Source organism: Astyanax mexicanus, chromosome 22 (assembly GCF_023375975.1).
Source record: "Astyanax mexicanus isolate ESR-SI-001 chromosome 22, AstMex3_surface, whole genome shotgun sequence".
NCBI lineage: Eukaryota > Metazoa > Chordata > Actinopteri > Characiformes > Acestrorhamphidae > Astyanax > Astyanax mexicanus.
In genome coordinates this window covers 9,314,703-9,335,110 of record NC_064429.1, presented here as the reverse complement: position 1 = coordinate 9,335,110, position 20,408 = coordinate 9,314,703, and the positions used below count along the sequence as shown (strand labels likewise).

The 20,408-nt window shown below is 36.5% G+C and overlaps 1 protein-coding gene across 3 annotated transcripts in view; it reads right to left on the bottom strand.

Moving 5' to 3' along the window:
• The window catches only part of sgsm1a (small G protein signaling modulator 1a), an 83,047-nt gene extending 75,129 nt beyond the window's left edge, over positions 1-7,918 (bottom strand). For 2 of the 3 annotated variants that reach the window (XM_022666245.2, XM_022666247.2), the window contains exons 1-2: positions 7,848-7,917; positions 7,686-7,729 (exon numbers count right to left, since the gene is read on the bottom strand). In XM_022666245.2, coding sequence (XP_022521966.2) covers positions 7,686-7,729; positions 7,848-7,860 — 57 coding nt within the window. In that variant the 5' untranslated portion in view covers positions 7,861-7,917. Of the gene's footprint in view, positions 1-7,685; positions 7,730-7,847 lie in introns of all 3 variants that reach the window. The other variant, XM_022666246.2, reaches the window with a different exon arrangement.
• Between the last annotated feature and the right edge of the window lie 12,490 nt (positions 7,919-20,408).

The following is a 20,408-nucleotide window of genomic DNA, read 5'->3' as shown; positions in this document are numbered from 1 at the left end:
CTAGGCTTTTGTTTTTAGCCTTAATGACTTTATTTTTTTCCCTTACATTACTTTTACTTTTATACTTTAAGTAGTTTTGAATCCAGTACTTTTTTTTTAAACATTTTTACTGAAAGAGTAAAAAGCTTGAGTTGATTCTTTAGCTTCTACAGAAGTATTTTATTAAACTCTAGTATCTACAATATGCTCCTACCTACTGAGTAATGAATCTGAATGATTTTTAGATTTTTACACCTTTTAAATGTTTATGATGATACATTTGTCGACATTTGTATCCCTCAAATTCCATTTAAATCCCTTTTTTAGGGTTTTCCTCTACAAGGAGCAGAAGTAGCAATCATAGCTTTGGTGCGCACCATTTGAAAACGAGTGAAATACACCTGTGACAAATAAATATAACACTTTCACAAGTGTGTTGTACAGAGAAGACTTTGATAGCTAGATCCCTGTTCTTTAAATAAAACAGGCTCCACCCACTCAAACCTGAATGTGAAACCATTATTTGAAATCACCAACTCTAACTTCACCTTCAAGATAACTGCTAAAGCTAGAGGTTCACATACTTTTGCCATTCATAATTCATTTTTTAAATCATAGATCATTTTCTTCAATAAATAAATGAGCAAGTATAATATTTTTGTATCTTTTGTTTAACCGGGTTCTCTTTATCTACTTTTAAGACTTCTAAATATGCTTCAGGTCATATTTATGGAAAATATAGAACATTCTAAAGGGTTAAACTTTATATGAAGCTAGGCCTGTCACAATAATTATATTATCGACTTATCGTACGATATATGGACACAGCCTCAATAAATTTGACTAACGAGGAGGACCCATTATGTCAATGAGCAAGTACACAGAAAACAGGTTTTATATTATTTAATTATTGTATTTATATAAGATACTATATAGTTCATAATAATTATATAATTGACTTGTATATTTGTATATATTGTATATATCTATATATTGTATAATATATAGAATTGAACACAATCATTCTAATCATTTACAGTCTAGGTTGTATTCAGCGAGAAGATCACAGTAAAGTTAACATTAATGGCCAAAATGTGGACTTTGTTTAAAAACATTGGTTATTTTATATTTATTTTATTGTTTTAAATGATATAAAAAAAACGTTATTCATTGTAAATGACTAAATCATTTGTAAGCATGAAAAGTTCATTACTCTTTAAAACTATGTAACCATATTACTATGATATTGGCTTACTATTTTGGAGGCATAAACTTTTAGGCACGACAATAATATCGTTTATCGCAATTATATCTCGGTTAATATATCGTCCACACACAATAGTTATCGCGACAGGTCTATATGATGCCTTATTTAGCTTCTGGTCTGAACTTTCAGGTGTAAAAATGCCCCAATTTCTCTAGAACTGAGTAAATTTTATTCAGAACCAGTGGACTGTTCCTTTAGATAAGCACAAGACGCACAATAGATCACTCGTAACGAATTGATGATGAACCAGCAGACATCTCCATGGATTCTGTGGTGGGAGAGTGACGGGGGTGAGAGAGAAAGAGAGAGAAAGCGAGAGAGAGAGAGAGAGAGAGAGAGAGAGAGATCATCTCTTTCTTCATCAGTCAGTGACATTTCCAAGCTCACACACTGAATTTAATACATTAACTGATGCCACGCTTCAGGAACATGAATGAACTGCTAAAAGCACAGATAATTAACCCTACAGCACAGATTCCATCAAATCCCACCGCAAACACTCGCCTGATCCTCAACCCTCACCAGCCCGGGGTGTAATTTACCCATCGGCCGAGAGCATATCTCACGTTTACTGCGGAGTAAAGCAGGTGTTAAACTAACACTAATAACGCTGCTGTTTATCCTCCATCGCTCCGCATCTCTGAGGAGCACATATGCATTCAGAAATGCCACGTATACACAAACCAGATGACTCACTCAGAGCAGACTCACATCACACACACAGTTACTCACACACTCGCAATCTGATACACACACACACAAAACACACACAAAACACACACACACTGCTATGACGGCCATCACTGTCTGAGTTTCCACTGCACTGCAATAAATAAAGCTATAATAAAGCTATAGCCTATAAAGCCTATAGTTAAGCAGGTCAATATCAGGTCAGCTCTGCATTTATTTATCCCTTATATTATATATTTCACTACACATTTCCTGTCATGCATGCATGACTTCCTGTCATATCAAGCTGCACGTCAGGGTGGAAAACGACAGGGCAGGCCTTTTTAAAGAAGAAGCTTTAAGAAGCAGCATTATAGCTACAACTGAATACACTTAGATTCTATATCTACTGTAACTGTAGGTTAAACCTAATTTATAAACACAAATAAAAGGAATCTGAGGGGAGTCTGTTAGCTTGGTTGTGCCACAGAGTCTTTCACATCTCTGTGGAGGAATTCTGGCTCTGCACTTATTTACAGAATTATTTTAATTCAGCCATATTAGAGGATTTTCCAGCATAAACATCCTGTTTAAGATCATCCACAGCATCTCCATCAGACTTTCACTAGGCTTTGACCACTCCAAAATCTTCGTTTAGTTTTTTGAGCCATTCAGAGATGGACCTGCTGTTGTGCTTCAGGTCATTGTCCTGCTGCAGAGCCCAAGTACACCTGAGCTTAAGGTCACAAACTGATAGCTGTACTTTCTCCCTCAAGATTTTCTGGTACACAGCAGAATTCCTGGTCCTTTAAAGGTTTCTGACAGAAGCAAAAGCCTATCTACTAAGACTTCCTCTGGTAGCTTCTGTCTATATGTAAAGATGCACGATCAAATGTGTTTTTGTGGCTAATGGTTAGTGTGATATTTGTTTAAAACACTTTAAATCAGCTTTTTTTTTGCAGCGTTGTGATTTTATAATGTTGAATCTTGGAATACACTAGAAAATAAAACATTTTCATAGAAATATTAACTGAAACTGAAATTGATAAGCAAAATACAGTAACACCAGAGCACACACACACACCCTCTTACAAACACACAGATACACACACTACATTTTTGCTGCTGCTGTAGTCTTTCACACTGTTTAATGAAGCGATGTACACCTGTAATGAATACTCAGACACCTGTATCTTCTGACCAAAAGCAAGACAAACCAAAACCGGGGAAAGCCCTGGACATAGTCCATCACTCGCACTGTGTCTTACTCTGTGTGCAACTAGTGTGATATTTGTTTAAAACACTTAAAATCAGCTTTATGTTGCAACTGTTGAACAATACAACATTTTTATAATAATATAACCACTCTATTAACTATCAACACTATTAAAATAAAATGTCCACATTTTCACTCCTGAAACTGATTGATATTGATCCATCAAGGACTACAGTAACACTAGATTGCACACACACACACTCACACAGATACCAGATACACACACTACAGTTTTGCTGCTGCTGTAGTCTTTCACACTGTTTAATGAAGCGATACTCAGACACCTGTAAATTCTGTCCAAACGCAAGACAAACCGAAACCAGGAAAAACCGTGGAAACAGTCCATCACCCGCTCTACATCTTACTCTGTGTGATATTTGTTTAAAACACTTTAAATCAGCTATTTTTCAACTGCTGTACTTTTATAATGTTAAATATTGGAATAAACTGGAAAATAAAACATTTTTACAGTAATATAACCACTCTATTAACTATCAGCACTATTAAAAGTCTACGTTTTCACTTCTGAAACTGATTGAAATTGATCTATCAAGGAACACAGTAACACCAGAGTGCGCGCACACAGACACACAGACACACACACTACAGTTTTACTGCTGCTGTAGTCTTTCACACTGTTTAATGAAGCGATACTTAGACACCTGTAACTTCTGTCCAAACAAAAGACAAACTAAAACCGGGGAAAGCCGTGGAAACAATCCATCACTCGCTCTGCATCTTACTCTTACACTTTAAATCAGCTATTTTTCAACTGCTGTACTTTTATAATGTTAAATCTTGGAACAAACTGGACATTAAAACATTTTTACAGTAATATAACCACTCTATTAACTATCAACACTATTAAAAATACACAAAAGTCCACATTTTCATTCCTGAAACTGATTGATATTGATCCATCAAAGAATACAGTAACACCAGAGCACACACACACACACAGATACACACACTACAGTTTTACTGCTGCTGTAGTCTTTCACACTGTTTAATGAAGCGATACTCAGACACCTGTAAATTCTGTCCAAATGCAAGACAAAGCCATGGAAACAGTCCATCACTCGCTCTGCGTCTTACTCTTACATTTTAAATCAGCTATTTTTCAACTGCTGTACTTTTATAATGCTAAATCTTGAAATAATCTGGAAAATAAAACATTTTTACAGGAATATAACCACTCTATTAACTATCAACACTATTAAAATAAAATGTCCACATTTTCACTCCTGAAACTGACTGATATTGATCCATCAAGGAATACAGTAACATTAGAGCACACTCACACACACATACACACACACACCTACAGTGCAGTACATTAATCACAGCACAGTGGACGCGGCGCGGCAGGCGGGACGCAGCTGCTGAAATATGAGAACTATGTCAACACTCAGCGGCGGAATTCAGCTGGAGACGTGAGCTAATAAGACGTGTGTATGATTGATCACTTTTACATCCAGTTTATGACCCAGTCTAACAGTACACTCGCGCCCTGCCTCTCGCGCCCTGCCTCTCAGCCACCCGCTGGGCCACATTTAATGAGGGCTATAAAAGACGAGGGGAGCCCTTTAACATCCAACAAATCAACCCGTCCCTCTTCTGCAAACAACACACCATAAAAATCTGCACTGAGAGAAATAGAACACAGATTACACCACCCTGAACTGCAGATTATACAGCTCTGAGAAAAAATCAGATACCACCTTAAAATGATGAGTTTCCTTGATTTTTGCCAAATTGAAAACCTCTGGAATATAATCAAGAGGAAGATGGATGATCACAAGCCATCAAACCACCAAACTGACCTGCTTGAATTTTTACACCAAGAGTAAAGCAGCATAAAGTTATCCAAAAGCAGTGTGTAAGACTGGTGGAGGAGAACATGATGCCAAGATGCATAAAAACCAGGGTTATTCCACCAAAATCTTTAGACTTTATGAATATGAACTTGTTTTCTTTGCATTATTTGAGGTCTGAAAGCTCTACATCTTTTTTGTTATTTCAGCCATTTCTCATTTTCTGTAAATAAATGCTCTAAATGACAATATTTTCCTTTAGAATTTGGGAAAAATGTTGTCTGTAGTTTATAGAATAAAACAACATTGTTCATTTTACTCAAACGTAAATCTATAAAATAGCAAAATCATAGAAACTGATTCAGAAACTGAAGTGCTCTCTTCATTTTTCCAGATTATATTGTTTATCTTAGGAAAAATGACCTTAATCAGTCTTATGTAGGAGTTTCTTTTTTTAAGTAATTTGAACTCAAAATACGCACAAAAAGTCTTGTGTCCACAACATTTTACTATTTAAATTTGTCTACCCCATTTTAAGATTTTTTTTTTTAATATAAGCAAATAAACATCTCAATTTACATATATTTTGTCTAGTTTTTGCCAAATGATTTTTTGCATTTTTTGCACTTCCATCACTTTCTCAATCACACTTTAATACATAGTTCCACTGACCTCAATTCTGAGAACAATAAAATGTGCACGCTAACAACCTCAGTACAGGTTTATAAAACCAGCAGCTGCCTTTAATGTTATTTACTCAACTGGCCTATTGTCTTCCATGCATATGTTAGTTATACTCCTGTTTATTTCACTAATGAAAGCTGGTGGTTGACCAACACTGACTACACTGTTGACTAGAATGACTAACCATAAACCAGCTTGAGCAAACTAGCTTTATGACCAACCCAATCAAACCATACTCTTGGCTGGTCAAAAGCTAAGACAGCCTAATCAATTTATCTACTAGCTTGACTAACCTTTTTTTTTTTTTACCATCATAGTGTATGGTACCACCTGAACGCAGAGCTCAATCAAACTAGTAGACAACAATATGATCTAAAAACTAGATAACTAGCTTTAAAATGCCCGTAACCAGCACTTTCTCAATTACAGTTTAATATGTTCCACTGATCTCCATTCTCAGAAAAAATAAAATGTGCACTCTGATGTGCCTAATGAACTCAGTACAGGTTATATAAACACCAGCTGCCTTTAGTATTGTTTACTCAACTCTTAATGAAAGCTGCTGATTGACCAATTTAGCTCTTGGCCATCATAGAGTAAGTTAGATGGATTAGATGGTCTACCAGAATGACCAACCTGACCAGGCTAATCCATTAAATTTACCATATGATGGTCAAGATCTAACCATCATATTCGCCATAATTCGCCAACTAGCATGGCTACCAACAGCTAGCTTAACCCAACTGAAACCAGCCACCTTCAGAAGCTGATCTTGAGCTGGATCTTTCAGCATGGATGGTAGAAGCAAGCCTTTTTTCATGGTTGACCATCCTTGACTACACTCTTGACTAGATCGACCAACCATCAACCAACTTTACTCATTTACTCAACTCTTAATGAAAGGTGCTGGTTGATCAGTTTAGCTCTTTGTTACCATCATATGATAAGGCTAATGCATTAAACTTACCCTTTGTTGGCCAAGAGCTAAACCAACTAAGTTAACAAAGAGCTAAATTCGCCAACCAGCTTGGCTACCAATGGCTAGATTAACCCAACTGAAACCAGCCACCTCCAAAAGCTGGTCTTGAGCTCAATCTTTCAGCAGGGATGACCAACAACAAGACAACACTGTTGACTAGAATGACCAACCATCAGCCAGCTTGAGCAAACTAGCTTTATGACCAACCCAATCAATCTTATTGAGCTATTAGACCAGCTAATCCCTCATTAAACTCAACACATCTGATCAAGAGCTAAGCTAGCCAACTAATTGAGCTAATTCCAAATAAAAATAGATTGTCATTTATAGCATTAATTGCAGAAAATGAGAAATGGCTGAAATAACAAAAAAGATGCAGAGCTTTCAGACCTCAAATAATGCAAAGAAAACAAGTTCATATTCATCAAGAGTTTTAAGAGTTCAGAAATCAATATTTGGTGTAATAACACTGGTTTTAAATCACAGTTTTAAACATGCATCTTGGCATCATGTTCTCCTCCACCAGTCTTACAAACTGCTTTTGGATAACTTTATGCCTTTACTCCTGGTGCAAAAATTCAAGCAGTTCAGTTTGGTTTGATGGCTTGTGATCATCCATCTTCCTCTTAATTATATTCCAGAGGTTTTCAATTTGGTAAAATCAAAGAAACTCATCATTTTTGAGTGGTCTCTTATTTTTTTCTAAAGCTGTATATGTTTTGTATATGTTCAGTTTAGTTTACTTTCCTTGTAAAACGTTTGAAACGTCTTCGATTATCAACACGAATCAGCGTTCCGCACAGTTTATTCCGAATTACTGCATATCGATTAATCGATTCATATTTTCCAAGCAGAAATGGTCACATATGCTTGCTTATTTTTCAGTCGTGCTCACAGAGAACTGCTCAGTCCTGGTCGATTATTTGACATGCAGAAATGTTGACTCGCGCTCGATTATTTTTCTACAGAAATATTTACTTTACGCTCTTTAATTTCACCAAACAGAAGCGCACCCACCTCCTTCTTCACGTTCCTCACCAGCTTCTGCCGGGTTTCTGCCTCTGTGGAGAGAGACGGAGGAGTTATAAACGGATAATCGGAGATAAATCGAGTCGAAGCTCTGTTCGGTTTAAATCTCTGGGTTTTATTCATATTATCTGTTTTCTCTTTGTTTCCCACCTGTCGTTGCCATAGCTGCGACTCCTCTCCTCTCGGCGCGACTGAGGACCGGGCGGATGAAAAGGAGTCTCCAGTGCGCCCGCCAACTTGATTTGCATACCACGCCTCCTATCCACAGGTCACGCCTTTTAAAGAGACAGGCACACCAGATATGAATGAAAGGAAATATTTAAGTGTATCAGTATAAGATAATTTTATTGCTTTGTTTTAAGGAATAATGACTTTAATCTGTCTTATTTAGAATATTTCCCTTACTTTATGTAATTTAAACTCAAAATACGCACAAAAAGTCAAGTCTAAGCAACAAAATTTAAGCAACAAAATGATAAAACAATGTGATTTTTGCTTTATTTAAGCCTTCACTTTATAGCTTATTTTAAGAAAGCTTACTATGAAAATATAAACATATACTTTAAGCATATACATTGAATTACAATGATATAAATCATAAAAAGAAAGAAAGAACACACATTGAGAAGATATGAACAAAAAAAATGTATAAAATGCTCAATTTGACCAGACTTTTGCTAAAGACTGCATGTACACGCTACTAAATTTCATATGTTAAAAATGTAAATACATTACATTGCATTTTGAGCCACATTAAGAAACCAGGGCTACGTTGGTAGGGTGTTTCAGGTGATTTTAAAGGTGTCCAGGCTGTCATATACATACTGTATAACATATAACATTTTATCAGGCAATAATGACCAGTGCTTCAATAACTGCAAATCCATACATTCAGTGTGAAGTATGGCTATATATTTACTGTGTATATATTTCTAAAACTATTGTTGTAAATGTTGTCTTTAAAAAAGTATAACATCTTATATTTATTATTATATAATTATTATGTCATTGCCATTTAATGGTCTTGAAATGACAAAAATATTGTTTATCGCAATAATTTCTTCTACAATATATTGTCCACAAACAATTGGTATTGTGACAGGCCTAGTTCCAGATACACATAATATATTTAATTTATTTATTTAACATAATGGTATAATAAGTAGATTAATGCACCATCGGATGAGGAGAAGAATAGAAACAAAAATCCAAATTCAGTGTTACCAAGCAACCTAGAATGGCTGATTAGGAGTTAAATTCCCAGCATGTGTGTGTGTGTGTGTGTGTGTGTGTGTGTGTGTGTGTGTGTGTTTCCCTTCCTTTTGGAAAAGGCCATGGATGAAATGAAATTTTGTTAATCTAATTTCTGGGAGATAGCGACTTCACGGCGCTGAATATCAGCATTAGCATGATTAGCAAGCTGTATGAGAGAGTAGCAAAGCAGTAATTACACTGTCCAGTTAAAATAATATATTTATTTACCAGAAATATTACATATTATAGCATATTATTTACATATTTACATTTTATAAACACACACCAAGTATACCCAGATACTGAGTTCATGTGGGGTCTATATGGGTAGCCCATCCCAGGGGTCACAGCTTCCATCTGGCTCATATATGGATGTTGGTGATGGGCCCCATCAGGGTCAGTGATGGAACCAGAAGGGGTTAATCATGGGGTTAATATCTGGGGTGCATAATGCACACATAGAGCTTAAGATGGGCAGTAATGATATGACCAATTTGGAAAGCCCAGTTGGGTCCCAACAGCATCAGATAAACAAACCCACTCAGACCCCATAGACACATAAAAGACACCTAGCCCATGTTCAAACCATATGAGAATATTATATTGACTGTGTGTGTGTGTGTGTGTGTGTGTGTGTGTGTGTGTGCTAAAGCTTTGGACAGTGCTCCACCTTCTGTTAAACAGGGTGGATTACAAGGGGGATTTTTTTACCAATCAGTATACAGGAACACATGCACAATTATTTAGTAAATAAAAATCCACAATATGTTTCATGTGTTCACGTGTTCACGTGTATTAGTCTACAAGGCAGAATATAAATTAAATAGAGAAATAAGTTATTTTACCTACACTAATCTAACTAAAGTAAACTTTGTAAGTGTAGTTTAATGTATACAATTTTAATAACCACAGTTTACTTAGTATGAACAACACAAAATGAATGTTTTGCTATCAAAAACCAGGGTTATTCCACCGAATATTTATTTCTGAACTTTATGAATATGAAATTGTTTTCTTTGCATTATTTGAGGTCTGAAAGCTCTGCGTCTATTTGTTATTTCAGCCATTTCTCATTTTCTGCAAATAAAAGCTCTGAATGACAATATTTTTATTTGGAATTTGGGAGAAATGTTGTCTGTAGTTTATAGAATAAAACAACAATGTTCATTTTACTCAAACATAAAACTATAAATAGCAAAATCAGAGAAACTGATTCAGAGAGGTGATCCCTTATTTTTTTCCAAAGCTGTACATTTAAATACTGCTTAATTAGGTAAAAATGTTAGTATGAGGAAAAAAGTATACTTTAATTATTCCGCATAGTTCAACCTCATAATTATTAAATTAAAATATATAACTTTTTCATGAGGGGAATGCTATTGTTTGAGTTTGATGGATTAAATGCGCTACAATTATTGTGTTCTGAGGTAAAACTGGTATAATATCTTTTATTAAAATGATTATTTAATCAGATAAGAAATATATATGAATGCTAAAACATCATGGACTTGTTATACTCTTTGTTTTGATAAGGATTTACCTCAGAAAACTGCAGTAAAGTTAGGTCTACTGTCCACTAGGTGGAGACTTGCACATACTGAATGCTTATCACCCAAACAACAGTCATTAAACATCAAAATATTTAAAGAAGATTATTCCTACTAGCTATTTTGTAAAATATATAAACCTACATGGTAGCAAAGAAACACAACACAGTAGGCTTTCTTTAGCATAGCCTGGTACTATTGTTGTGGTGGTCAGACGTATGTGAGAAATCTAGTTATAGACTAGATTATAAAGTGATATTCTTATATCAGGATTTTGTTGTTACTTTAGAGACAGACATAGTTATTATAGCTTTATATGAGGTAAAACAAATAGCCTATATGCTAACAATCTTGGGCCATTAGCATTGTGCTCCATTTAGCAAGCCTTTGGCTATCTACGAGTTGCATAAAGCTAGTATATGAGGTTGATTGACATGTTGGATTGGCTATTATACTATTGCATCTCAAAAAAATTTAATATAATTTAAAAATAAATTTATTCCAGTAATTTAGTTAAAAATGTGAAACTCATATACTATGTAGATGTATTACACACAGAGTGATCTATTTTAAGCACATATTTCTTTTATTGTTGATTATTAATTATGGCTTACATCCAATAAAAACCAAAAAATCAGTATCTCAGAAAATTGGAATATTATATAAGACCGACTCATACCTTTGGCAGTGTGGGCAGTGTGCCAAGTCCTGCTGGAAAATGAAATCCACATCCATAAAAGATTAGCAGATGACATGGCTCTCCAAACCATCATTGATTAGTCTAAGCTGCTTGAGATCTAGTGTAAAGTTTCCACAATCAATGATGGTTTGGAGAGCCATGTCATCTGCTGGTCTTTTATGAATGTGGATTTCATTTTCCAGCAGGATTTGGCACACTGCCCACACTGCCAAAAGTACCAGTTGGTCTTAGTTATATATTTTGTATTATGATTTTTTTTTGAGACACTGATTTTTGGGTTTTAATTGGCTGTAAGCCATAATAATAATCATCAACAATAAAATAAATAAACACTTAAAATAGATTACTCTGTGTGTTTAATACATCTATACAATACATACGTTTTACATTTTAAACTGAATTACTGAAACAAAGTCACTTTTCAATGATATTCTCTTAATTTTTGAGATGCACTATATGTATAGTACAGGTTGACTGGCAGGTCAGTACTTTACCCTACAGGTATATTACCCTGGTCCAACTGAGCTAGCGTGGGCTAGCCTGAGGGCGTACCTGTCAGGTGGATTAGCCAGCGAAAGAGCAGGTAGCTAATGCAGATAGACACATGCTACATCAACATTAGCCTTTTCTCGCTAGTCTTACACACGCAAACACACTCAGTCCACTAAAATTTCAGTCATAAGTTCAATTGAAAACCTTGTTTTTCCACACTAAACAATTCTGACGTGTCTATGTAGTTGTTAGCACGTAGCTCTACAGGAACGACAACTGTCATCACGCTCATTATTCCAAAACGAGCACCGGAAAATAGAACGCTAGCATGCTATCACAGTAGCCTGGATGCCATATGCCACTGATTCAATAGCTGATAACAGAATGAGCTCAGGGGCTTTCTGAAGAGGTAACTTTAGCTTATGCCTTTAGCCGTTCCTCACAAACATATTCAACATCCATATTCAACATCCAGCACTTTCTTGATTTCTCTCACGCTCTCAGGAGATTACTGTACTTGATTGTATCCACACCACTCCGTCCACATCAACTTATAAAAGACAGTAACCTGAAGATTTCCCTTTAGAGTTAGCAAACACTGCGCCGGACGAGCTAGCAATATTTAACTCAGAAAAGAGAGAGAAAAAGGAGTTAAAAAGTGTGATTCCACAGTTTGGACATTTCAACACACCTTCTCATTCAACATTTTAATTTTTTCGATTTTTCCTACACTGTAAATGAATAGAGAAGTGATTCAGACTATGAAGGAACACATATGAAATCATGTAGTAACTTGTAGTAAATGTAGTAAAAATGTTAAACAAATCAAAATTCTAATTAAGGTGCTCTTATCTGGGGTACTGTTAACTTGCAGTTTCTGAGGCAGATAAACGTCTCCTGTACAACAGAGGAAACTCTTTAGCCCTATCCGGAAGGGATTATTTTCTCAGGGAGACGTCTGTGAAAAATATTTCACACTTCTATCTACTCAGTTCTAAAAAAAAATTTAGGAGGACTAGTGAGTTTTTTGTCTTTCTCTGTCACATGACATCGCGTTCAGTAGCTCCTCCATTTCCACTCGCTGTTGTGTTTTTAACATGGATCTCTGTGGAAACGCACGCCCAAAGTGTAATTACGGTGCGCGGCAGTGGACAAATAGCTATTTTATTAAACGCGAGGAGACGATACTCACAGATGTGCGTCCGGACGGGAATAAAATTACTGGAGGAGCAAGAAGTTCAGCTAAAACAGGTGATAATTCAGGCTGTAATTTTTAAAACTCAGAGGACGTCTGAGAAAAACACATACATGATCGTTCTAGACAGAAATAAAATCACAGAGGATAAAAACCCCCATAAACGAGAAAAATACCTCAGAACCCGCTGAGAAAATAATTCCTTCCGGTTTAGAGCTTAACTCTTCCTTTCCTGGGGCAGTCCTGATGAGTGCCAGTTCAATCATTACTATGCTTTTATTGGTCTTTTTTTGCGATTGCACTTAAGGAAACTTTCAAAGTTCTTGAAATTTTTCTTTTTGAATTGACTGACCTTCGTTTTATCTTAAAGTCATATTGTTATTTACTTAGTTAAGTAGTTCTTACCATAATATGGATCAGAACCTGCCTCAAAACTATTGTAATCTCTTGACCATGTGGTTCTATCAGCTATTGTTCAGTGAGTCTTACACAGTTCAGATAAATTATATATAGAAATTAATTCAGAAGAACTGGTGTCCCCAAACATTTGGACATACTGTGTGTTTTCTAGATACGGTCATCACAGTGTCCAGCTCCTCTCTGGTCTCCTCAGAGTCATCATTAGCTGGACAGATGCAACCAACCATCAATAGATAGGGCAGGATCTCCTTTCACAAATGTGATTGTGAACAGAGAGCTGTTATCAAGTGGTGGCCGTGCAGGGGATCAAAACCACTCGTACACCAGCAGTAGAGCGCAAAGAGGAAATAGAAGTATTATGGACTGTAGGAAAGCTTACTTAATTAGAAATGTATGTTATCTATACTTTACTAGACTAATTTTAGATTTTCACACAATTTCACACAAGCCTCGTTACTCCTATTTACTCATTCCTGCTCTTTTTCATTCTGGCTTCTCATTGTTCAATAAAACCCCTATCCAGATGAATCTCTCCATCCAGATAGAGTGAATCTGATTGTGATTGGATGTAGAGAAGTATAAACATATACCATTCCGACTCCCTATTGGTTTATACTGTGATCCATCACACCTGCACACTTACATTTGGACACAAGGAACAGAATAACTGGTGACTTTTTGTGCTTATTTTAAATTTAAACTACTTAAAACTACTTAAAAATTCTAAGTAAGTCTGATTAGGATAATTATTTCTAAAATAAGCAAAATAATCTTACACTTACACAATGCTTAGAAAGACAACAACTCTTATCAGAGAAAAAATAAGATTTTTAAAATTTTATAATTTTACTTCCTAAGATTTAGTTTTTTGCAGTGCAGAACTACAGTCTGTAATTATTATACTTTTCTTTTATATCATACAAAGTGCTTCTGCGTATATGATCATTGAAAATGGATAACAGTTGGAGATTGGAGTAAAGAGGTGGTTATAATGTTCTGGCTGGTCTGTGTAGGCCTGGACGTTGATTGGATTTGTGTGTTTGAATAAGCTCCATTGGCCTGTTTGCTGAAACGTCTGTCGATATGTGAACACGGGCCAAAATGTAATAGAACTGATCTGGTTTCAAGAGCTTTGTTTACTGTTTGGAAAACATCAGACAGACCTGCGATTTGCAGTGAATTCCCAGATGGGAAAATATTTCAGAGCTTGGAGAATATCATCAATATCATCATGTTTCTCTGGATCGCTGCTTCCTACGTGCATTACAGGGTCTTTAGCACTTAAAGCTGGTTGACTACAATGACCAGCTAACTATTTATGGCTAATGGAATGTTTTCCAAACGTTACAATTACAATTACAATTAAATGTAACAATGTAACAATACTGTTCTTAGAAAGTTTGATCTGTCAAGTTTTCTGGATTTTCTTACAACGTTTCTATTTAAGACTTTAAACATTCTGGTAATGTTGCTGCAACGTCACTTGTGTTAATATTTACTTTAGTTAGTTTTGGGAATGTCACTTCTAACATTTCCAGAATATTGGTATTTGTAATCTCTCTCTTTCTCTTCTTCTTTCTCTATCTTTCTCTCTCACTCTTTTTCTTTCACACCTTCTATTTTTGACTCTTTTATCCAAAGGTATTTGCATTTCATTATTTAGTTAAATGTTTTTGGACTCTGCAGAACTTTAACCACTATTTTCACGTTTAAGAACCATCACTATTCATGAATTTAATGTAACAATGAAACTAAGATACCACTGTATTTAAGATGCCCATTTATTTAAAGTCTTTCAATTTTCTAGCTGTTTATATATTACATATTTTAAAGTTTGTTATCAAACCTTCCTTTTCTTTTTCCTTAAAGTCTGTGCTATGAACTGGCATTTTTTGTTTCAGCAGGATAATGCTCACCCTCACACAGCAAGAGTTTAGTCAGTTCCCGCTCTCCAAGCTACTGATTGATTCCACCTGTTCTCCCTTTTATATATATACCCCTCAGTTTGGTTTAGTCATTGCTGAGTATTGAATCTAGTTTTCCGAGCTCTTCTACGATGCATTCCATTGTTTTTGCTTTTTTGTTACTGACCTGTTTTGTATTACTGTTTTCTCGTATTTTTCCTTGCCCATTGTATCGACTGCCTAGTTGCCAACCCTTTTTTTGTTTTTGACTTCTCTTTTGCCTTCTCCCTTTTATTGCTGGATTTTTCATGTATGACCCTGGTTTGCCTGACTGCTCTTCTGTTGCCATTCTGTTACTGACCCTGCCTGTCCCTTACTACTCTTGTAAGACTACCCCTTAATCTAATTAACCTTGTGATTTGTATTTGCGAGTGTTTATCCTGTGTCTGGCCTATATGTGAAAGGTTGCCTTGACATGCAGGAACGTCTCCACCAGATTACAACACTTCCTTATCCTGCATGGTCTCCAGATTTATCACCAATCCAGCGTTTATAGACTCAGCTTTAGCTTCAACCTACGAGTGTAGAGCAGGATCTACAGGCCCAGCTGTAGCAACATCTGTGGGAAAATGTGCTGCAGGATTCATACTTTCCAACAGGGAACTAGAGCCTCAGTGGAATAAAGAATAGCTAGATCCTTATGAAGAACGTATTGTAAATTTCACAGATTTACAGCAAATTTCTGTAAAACCTCCTGTTGATCTGTTTTAATGTGTTGTTTTTCCGTAATGGATGCTGCTGAAGTGAGCTGGATTTGTAAGGCATTACACATGCAAGTGTCTTGCCCTTCGTGACCTTTTTGACCTCTGTAGAGCCCCTTGAGATGTGGGCAGCACATGTGGGGATTTGAGTTAGCCTCCAGTGATTAATTCCCAGTTCATTCCAGTAAGACCTGTGGGGTATTAAAGGATTTCCTTGGATGCTCCGACTTGTAAAACAGTAAATAATATAAAAGCTAAAAATGCAGAGACATGAGCTCACAACAGCCTTCAGAGACTCATTAACTCCTGCCTGCTGATTTACACCAATCACCCATAACATTACAACCACTCACTCACTGGTGCATTGATTACATTGAATACATTGATGATTTGAACCAATGATTTGTTCCAGATTGGCGGAAAAGCGGTACCTGGAGCACTGTTGTAGGTTGTGAGCACTGCATATGACGTTCTGGAGATTCTCTGATCCAGTCATCTACATCATAGTTCGGATCTTTGGACAACTAACTAACCTTTTATTAGTGCTAATATCGCTAAACTATCAGATCTTCAAAGCAATGCTCCTGATCGCCTATTAAATTTACTGCTTATGTTTGAGCTTAATGGTTGTTCAGGTGCAGTTGAACCTGATTAATTACTCAGCTAATTACCACAGTTATTAACAAATCAAACAGCTCCCCTTATTGCAAAGATCTAGGAAAGAATACATTTAGGAAAAACTATATGCGGAAAATGCACGTCAGATCTGTCCCAACTTAGAGACGTTGATATCAAGTTCTAAATGAGCTTCATTTCATAATTTAATGATGTAATAAATAAAATGTGTCACTTTTAACATTTAAAGAGTGTTCAGTGTTTTATTTATTTATTATTTATTTGCACATTATTGCATTCTCTTGTTTTGTTTTATTTCACACAGCGTCACAACTTTTTGGGAATTAGTGATGTTCTACAGCATAAACAACATACATTACCAAAACATATTAATACATACCAAACGGCATTGTGTGTGATTTAGCTGTAAATTCATGTTCTGCTTTATTTAGATCTCACAGAAAAGCAGAGCAGGGAAATGAGATGCAGAACAGAATCCACGACTCCCTTTAAAATGGATGAGTCCGCACACACACGCGGACGCACACATACACACACACACACACAAATACACACACACTTATACATGCACACACACAATCCTCTCAATAGACTCTAAAATACATTACAGAGGGATAATCTTTAAAAAGAGACTAAAACTAATATACCAACAGCAGTCCATTTATAGTGTAATATAGGTATTAAACACACACACACACACACACACACACACACATAGGAGCTCCCATTAGTCTTTAAAGCAAATATTAGGAACCACATGCCGTTTCCGTTCAGCCAATAAACAAATTGCACGTAAAAAAAAATGCACACATTTTTTTAATTACACATGATTAAATAACAAAATTAAAAACCACACATTAATAAATAAGGGAATGTTATTAGTTAAATTTTGCACATATGTTCATGATTCTGTTCCAACATTTAACAATTTCAACGCTTTAATTAAATGCTTTATGTTCCATAGAACCAGTTCTGTAGAAGTTGAAATGTCAACTCAAGTTTAAAAGTACTGGTTTTTAAACTATTTCAAGTATAAAAGGTAAAAGTAATGTAAGGAGAAAAAATAATGCCATTAAGGCTAAAACAGATGTGATGATGGATCACAGTTTAAACCAATAGGGAGTCGGAATGGTATATGTTTATACTTCTCTACATCCAATCACAATCAGATTCACTCTATCTGGATGGAGTGATTTATCTGGATAGGGGTTTTATTGAACAAAACCAGCTGAAATGAAATAGGAGTAAACAGGCTGTTTTTATTAAAATGTAAGGAGTAGGAAGTTCAGATAACTGTGTGAAAATGTAAAATTAGTCCAGTAAAGTAGAGATAACCTACATTTCTTAGTATTTGTACTTCATTATTTGGCACCTTTATCAATAGGATAAAGAGTCAATAGAGTTAGAAGTCATTATAAGGCAGTCAAAATACAGTATTATGAGCTTTTCTACAGTCCATAATACTTCTACAGTTTCTTCAGAGTGTGGTCTACCTCCAATTTGAGCTAAACTGCTGGTGTCAAAGTGGTTTTGTTCCTCTGCAGAGCCACCACTTGATAACAGCTTTGTGAGATCCTGCCGTATCTATCGGTGGTTGGTTGCATCTGAGAAATATTAGAAATATTAGAAACACTGTCCTAATCTTATCTGAATTAGAGTTGTAATTAATAAAGAATGATTGCAGTCCTCAGAAAGGTCCTGGTGCTGGTCCTGAGCCTCAGGCCCTGAGCTTTATCCTGCAGCGCTGGTGTATATATCACTATACCACGGCCTGAGCAATAGCATGTGTCAGTTTCCTGCTGGCTGGAGCTCTGAGATCAGCGCTGTGTGATTGGAGTGGACAGTCAGTAATGGTGTTCAGGGCATGTTGGACGAGTTCCTGTCAGACTGATGCTCCTTTATCTCTACGACTCAATTCATCCTGACAGCAGCGTTCATCCGCCAGATTTCAACCACATGTTTCTGACTGTTTGGGCTCGAAGCTTGGGGCCTCCAACAGGCTTCTGCTCTACAGTTCTGGGGCCAGTTTTTCTTTACTATCATCTTTAGTAGAACCATCGATGGGGAGCATGTGGAGCTGCTCCTGGATCAGCCCTAGCCTTGTGGAGGATTCCTTTGATGCCTTATTTGGTTCATGCTCTTTCCCTGATGTGCTGCTGCTGGAGTTGTGGATGTGGTTGTGTCGATGCTCCACATTGTGTCAGGCCTGACTTCTCTACCAGTTCTAGGACATCTTCTCCATCATTTATGATTGTTTCTTCAAAAATTAAGCATATTAAAAATGGTCTATCCTGATTTTAGTAACTGTCTTCACCGTGCAGAGAAGGCTTTCTGCTAGATTTTGGAACATTGGATTTCATAGATGATTCAATGATTGAAAAGTGTCTTTAAATTCACTAGAGGCAACAAAAATAGGGTTGATTTATGGCAGTGTGTACTTGCGCTATCGAAACAACAGTAAAAGTACACCTTGCACGACTCGAAACACAAAAACTTATGTTCTAATTCTCTTATTTAATCATGGGCGTGTTTAGCGTGAAATAAACCAATCAGAGTGGCAGTTGCTCATCATTCATTTCAAGAGTCAGGTGAGCTCTGAGTTTGGCGGATTGCTATTTTAACGGTGCACACTGTGAAGGAGTTCTAGCAGCTCATTTACGGGAACAGCAATGTTATTTTATTTACTATTCTGTTTGTTGTTGATGTAAAAGTTGGGTTTGTGCTGCTGTGTGTTGCCAAGATAGCTATGAATATCTGACTGTTGACAGTCAAAGTGTGTCAAGGTTTTAATGAGTCAGTAGTGCACCTGTGTTTTCATTACAATGATAACAATACTCCAGACATTTATCTAAGCACATTTCACTTCCAGACATAGGATAGGGCCAAGAGTGTTCTATTTTTTGCTCTACTTGTGGGAAAAAAATGACTGAGTGCCTGTTTTAATATAAATTATACCATACATTACTCCCCTTCTGCCTGGTTAGGTGTCCAACTAATATAGAAGTGCCCACCAGTGGATTAGAAGTGTAGGTGGCCTTACAATAGAATAAACTGTATTTGATAGTAAAAGACAAAGTAAATTGTTGATACCCAAACCCATGTTGGTTGATTAATTGTACATTGATTTCTAAAAATGTTAATCAACCCATGTAAAACAATTATCTTCCAGTAGAGAATCAGTATAGTCTGTTTTTAATGCAGTGGCACCTGAGTGCCCGAAGATCACCAGCATCCAGTACTGACCATTGGCCTTGTCCTTGCGCTCTTATACTTTGCATTTCAACATTTTAAAGCCCTTCTTGGATGTGCAGAACAGGGGAACTCCAACTTTCTATAGGCAGGTAAACAGTCCAGGTAACTTTTTCCCACCTGTTTACCAAAAAAAAAAAAACCTTCGGAAAAGGTACGAAACGTCAGAAGAACAGCACAGAAGAACAGTTTTGGGTTGCAGATTGGGTTTTCTCTGGTTTAGAACACACTGACCCTCACCAAAAGAGTTGGGCAACAAAAACGAACAATGAACTCCATCATCCCAATAACCATCCATCACTCCATTACTCTACTCCATCACTTCACTCCAGAGCGAGACACTTAACCCCAGCTTCCTCCAGAGGGACGGTCCCTTCAATTGGCAATGGGGAGCCGTGTGACGTAATGTTAATATCACTGGACGATACACTCGCAGACAGCCAGTCTATGGCACTAGACTTCCGGCTGTGGTGGGATCAGGTCGCTGATTGTAAATCCATACGCCGGGGCGTCCATCTTGAAGGCCTAACCTTATTTCCTGCACTCTCCAGCC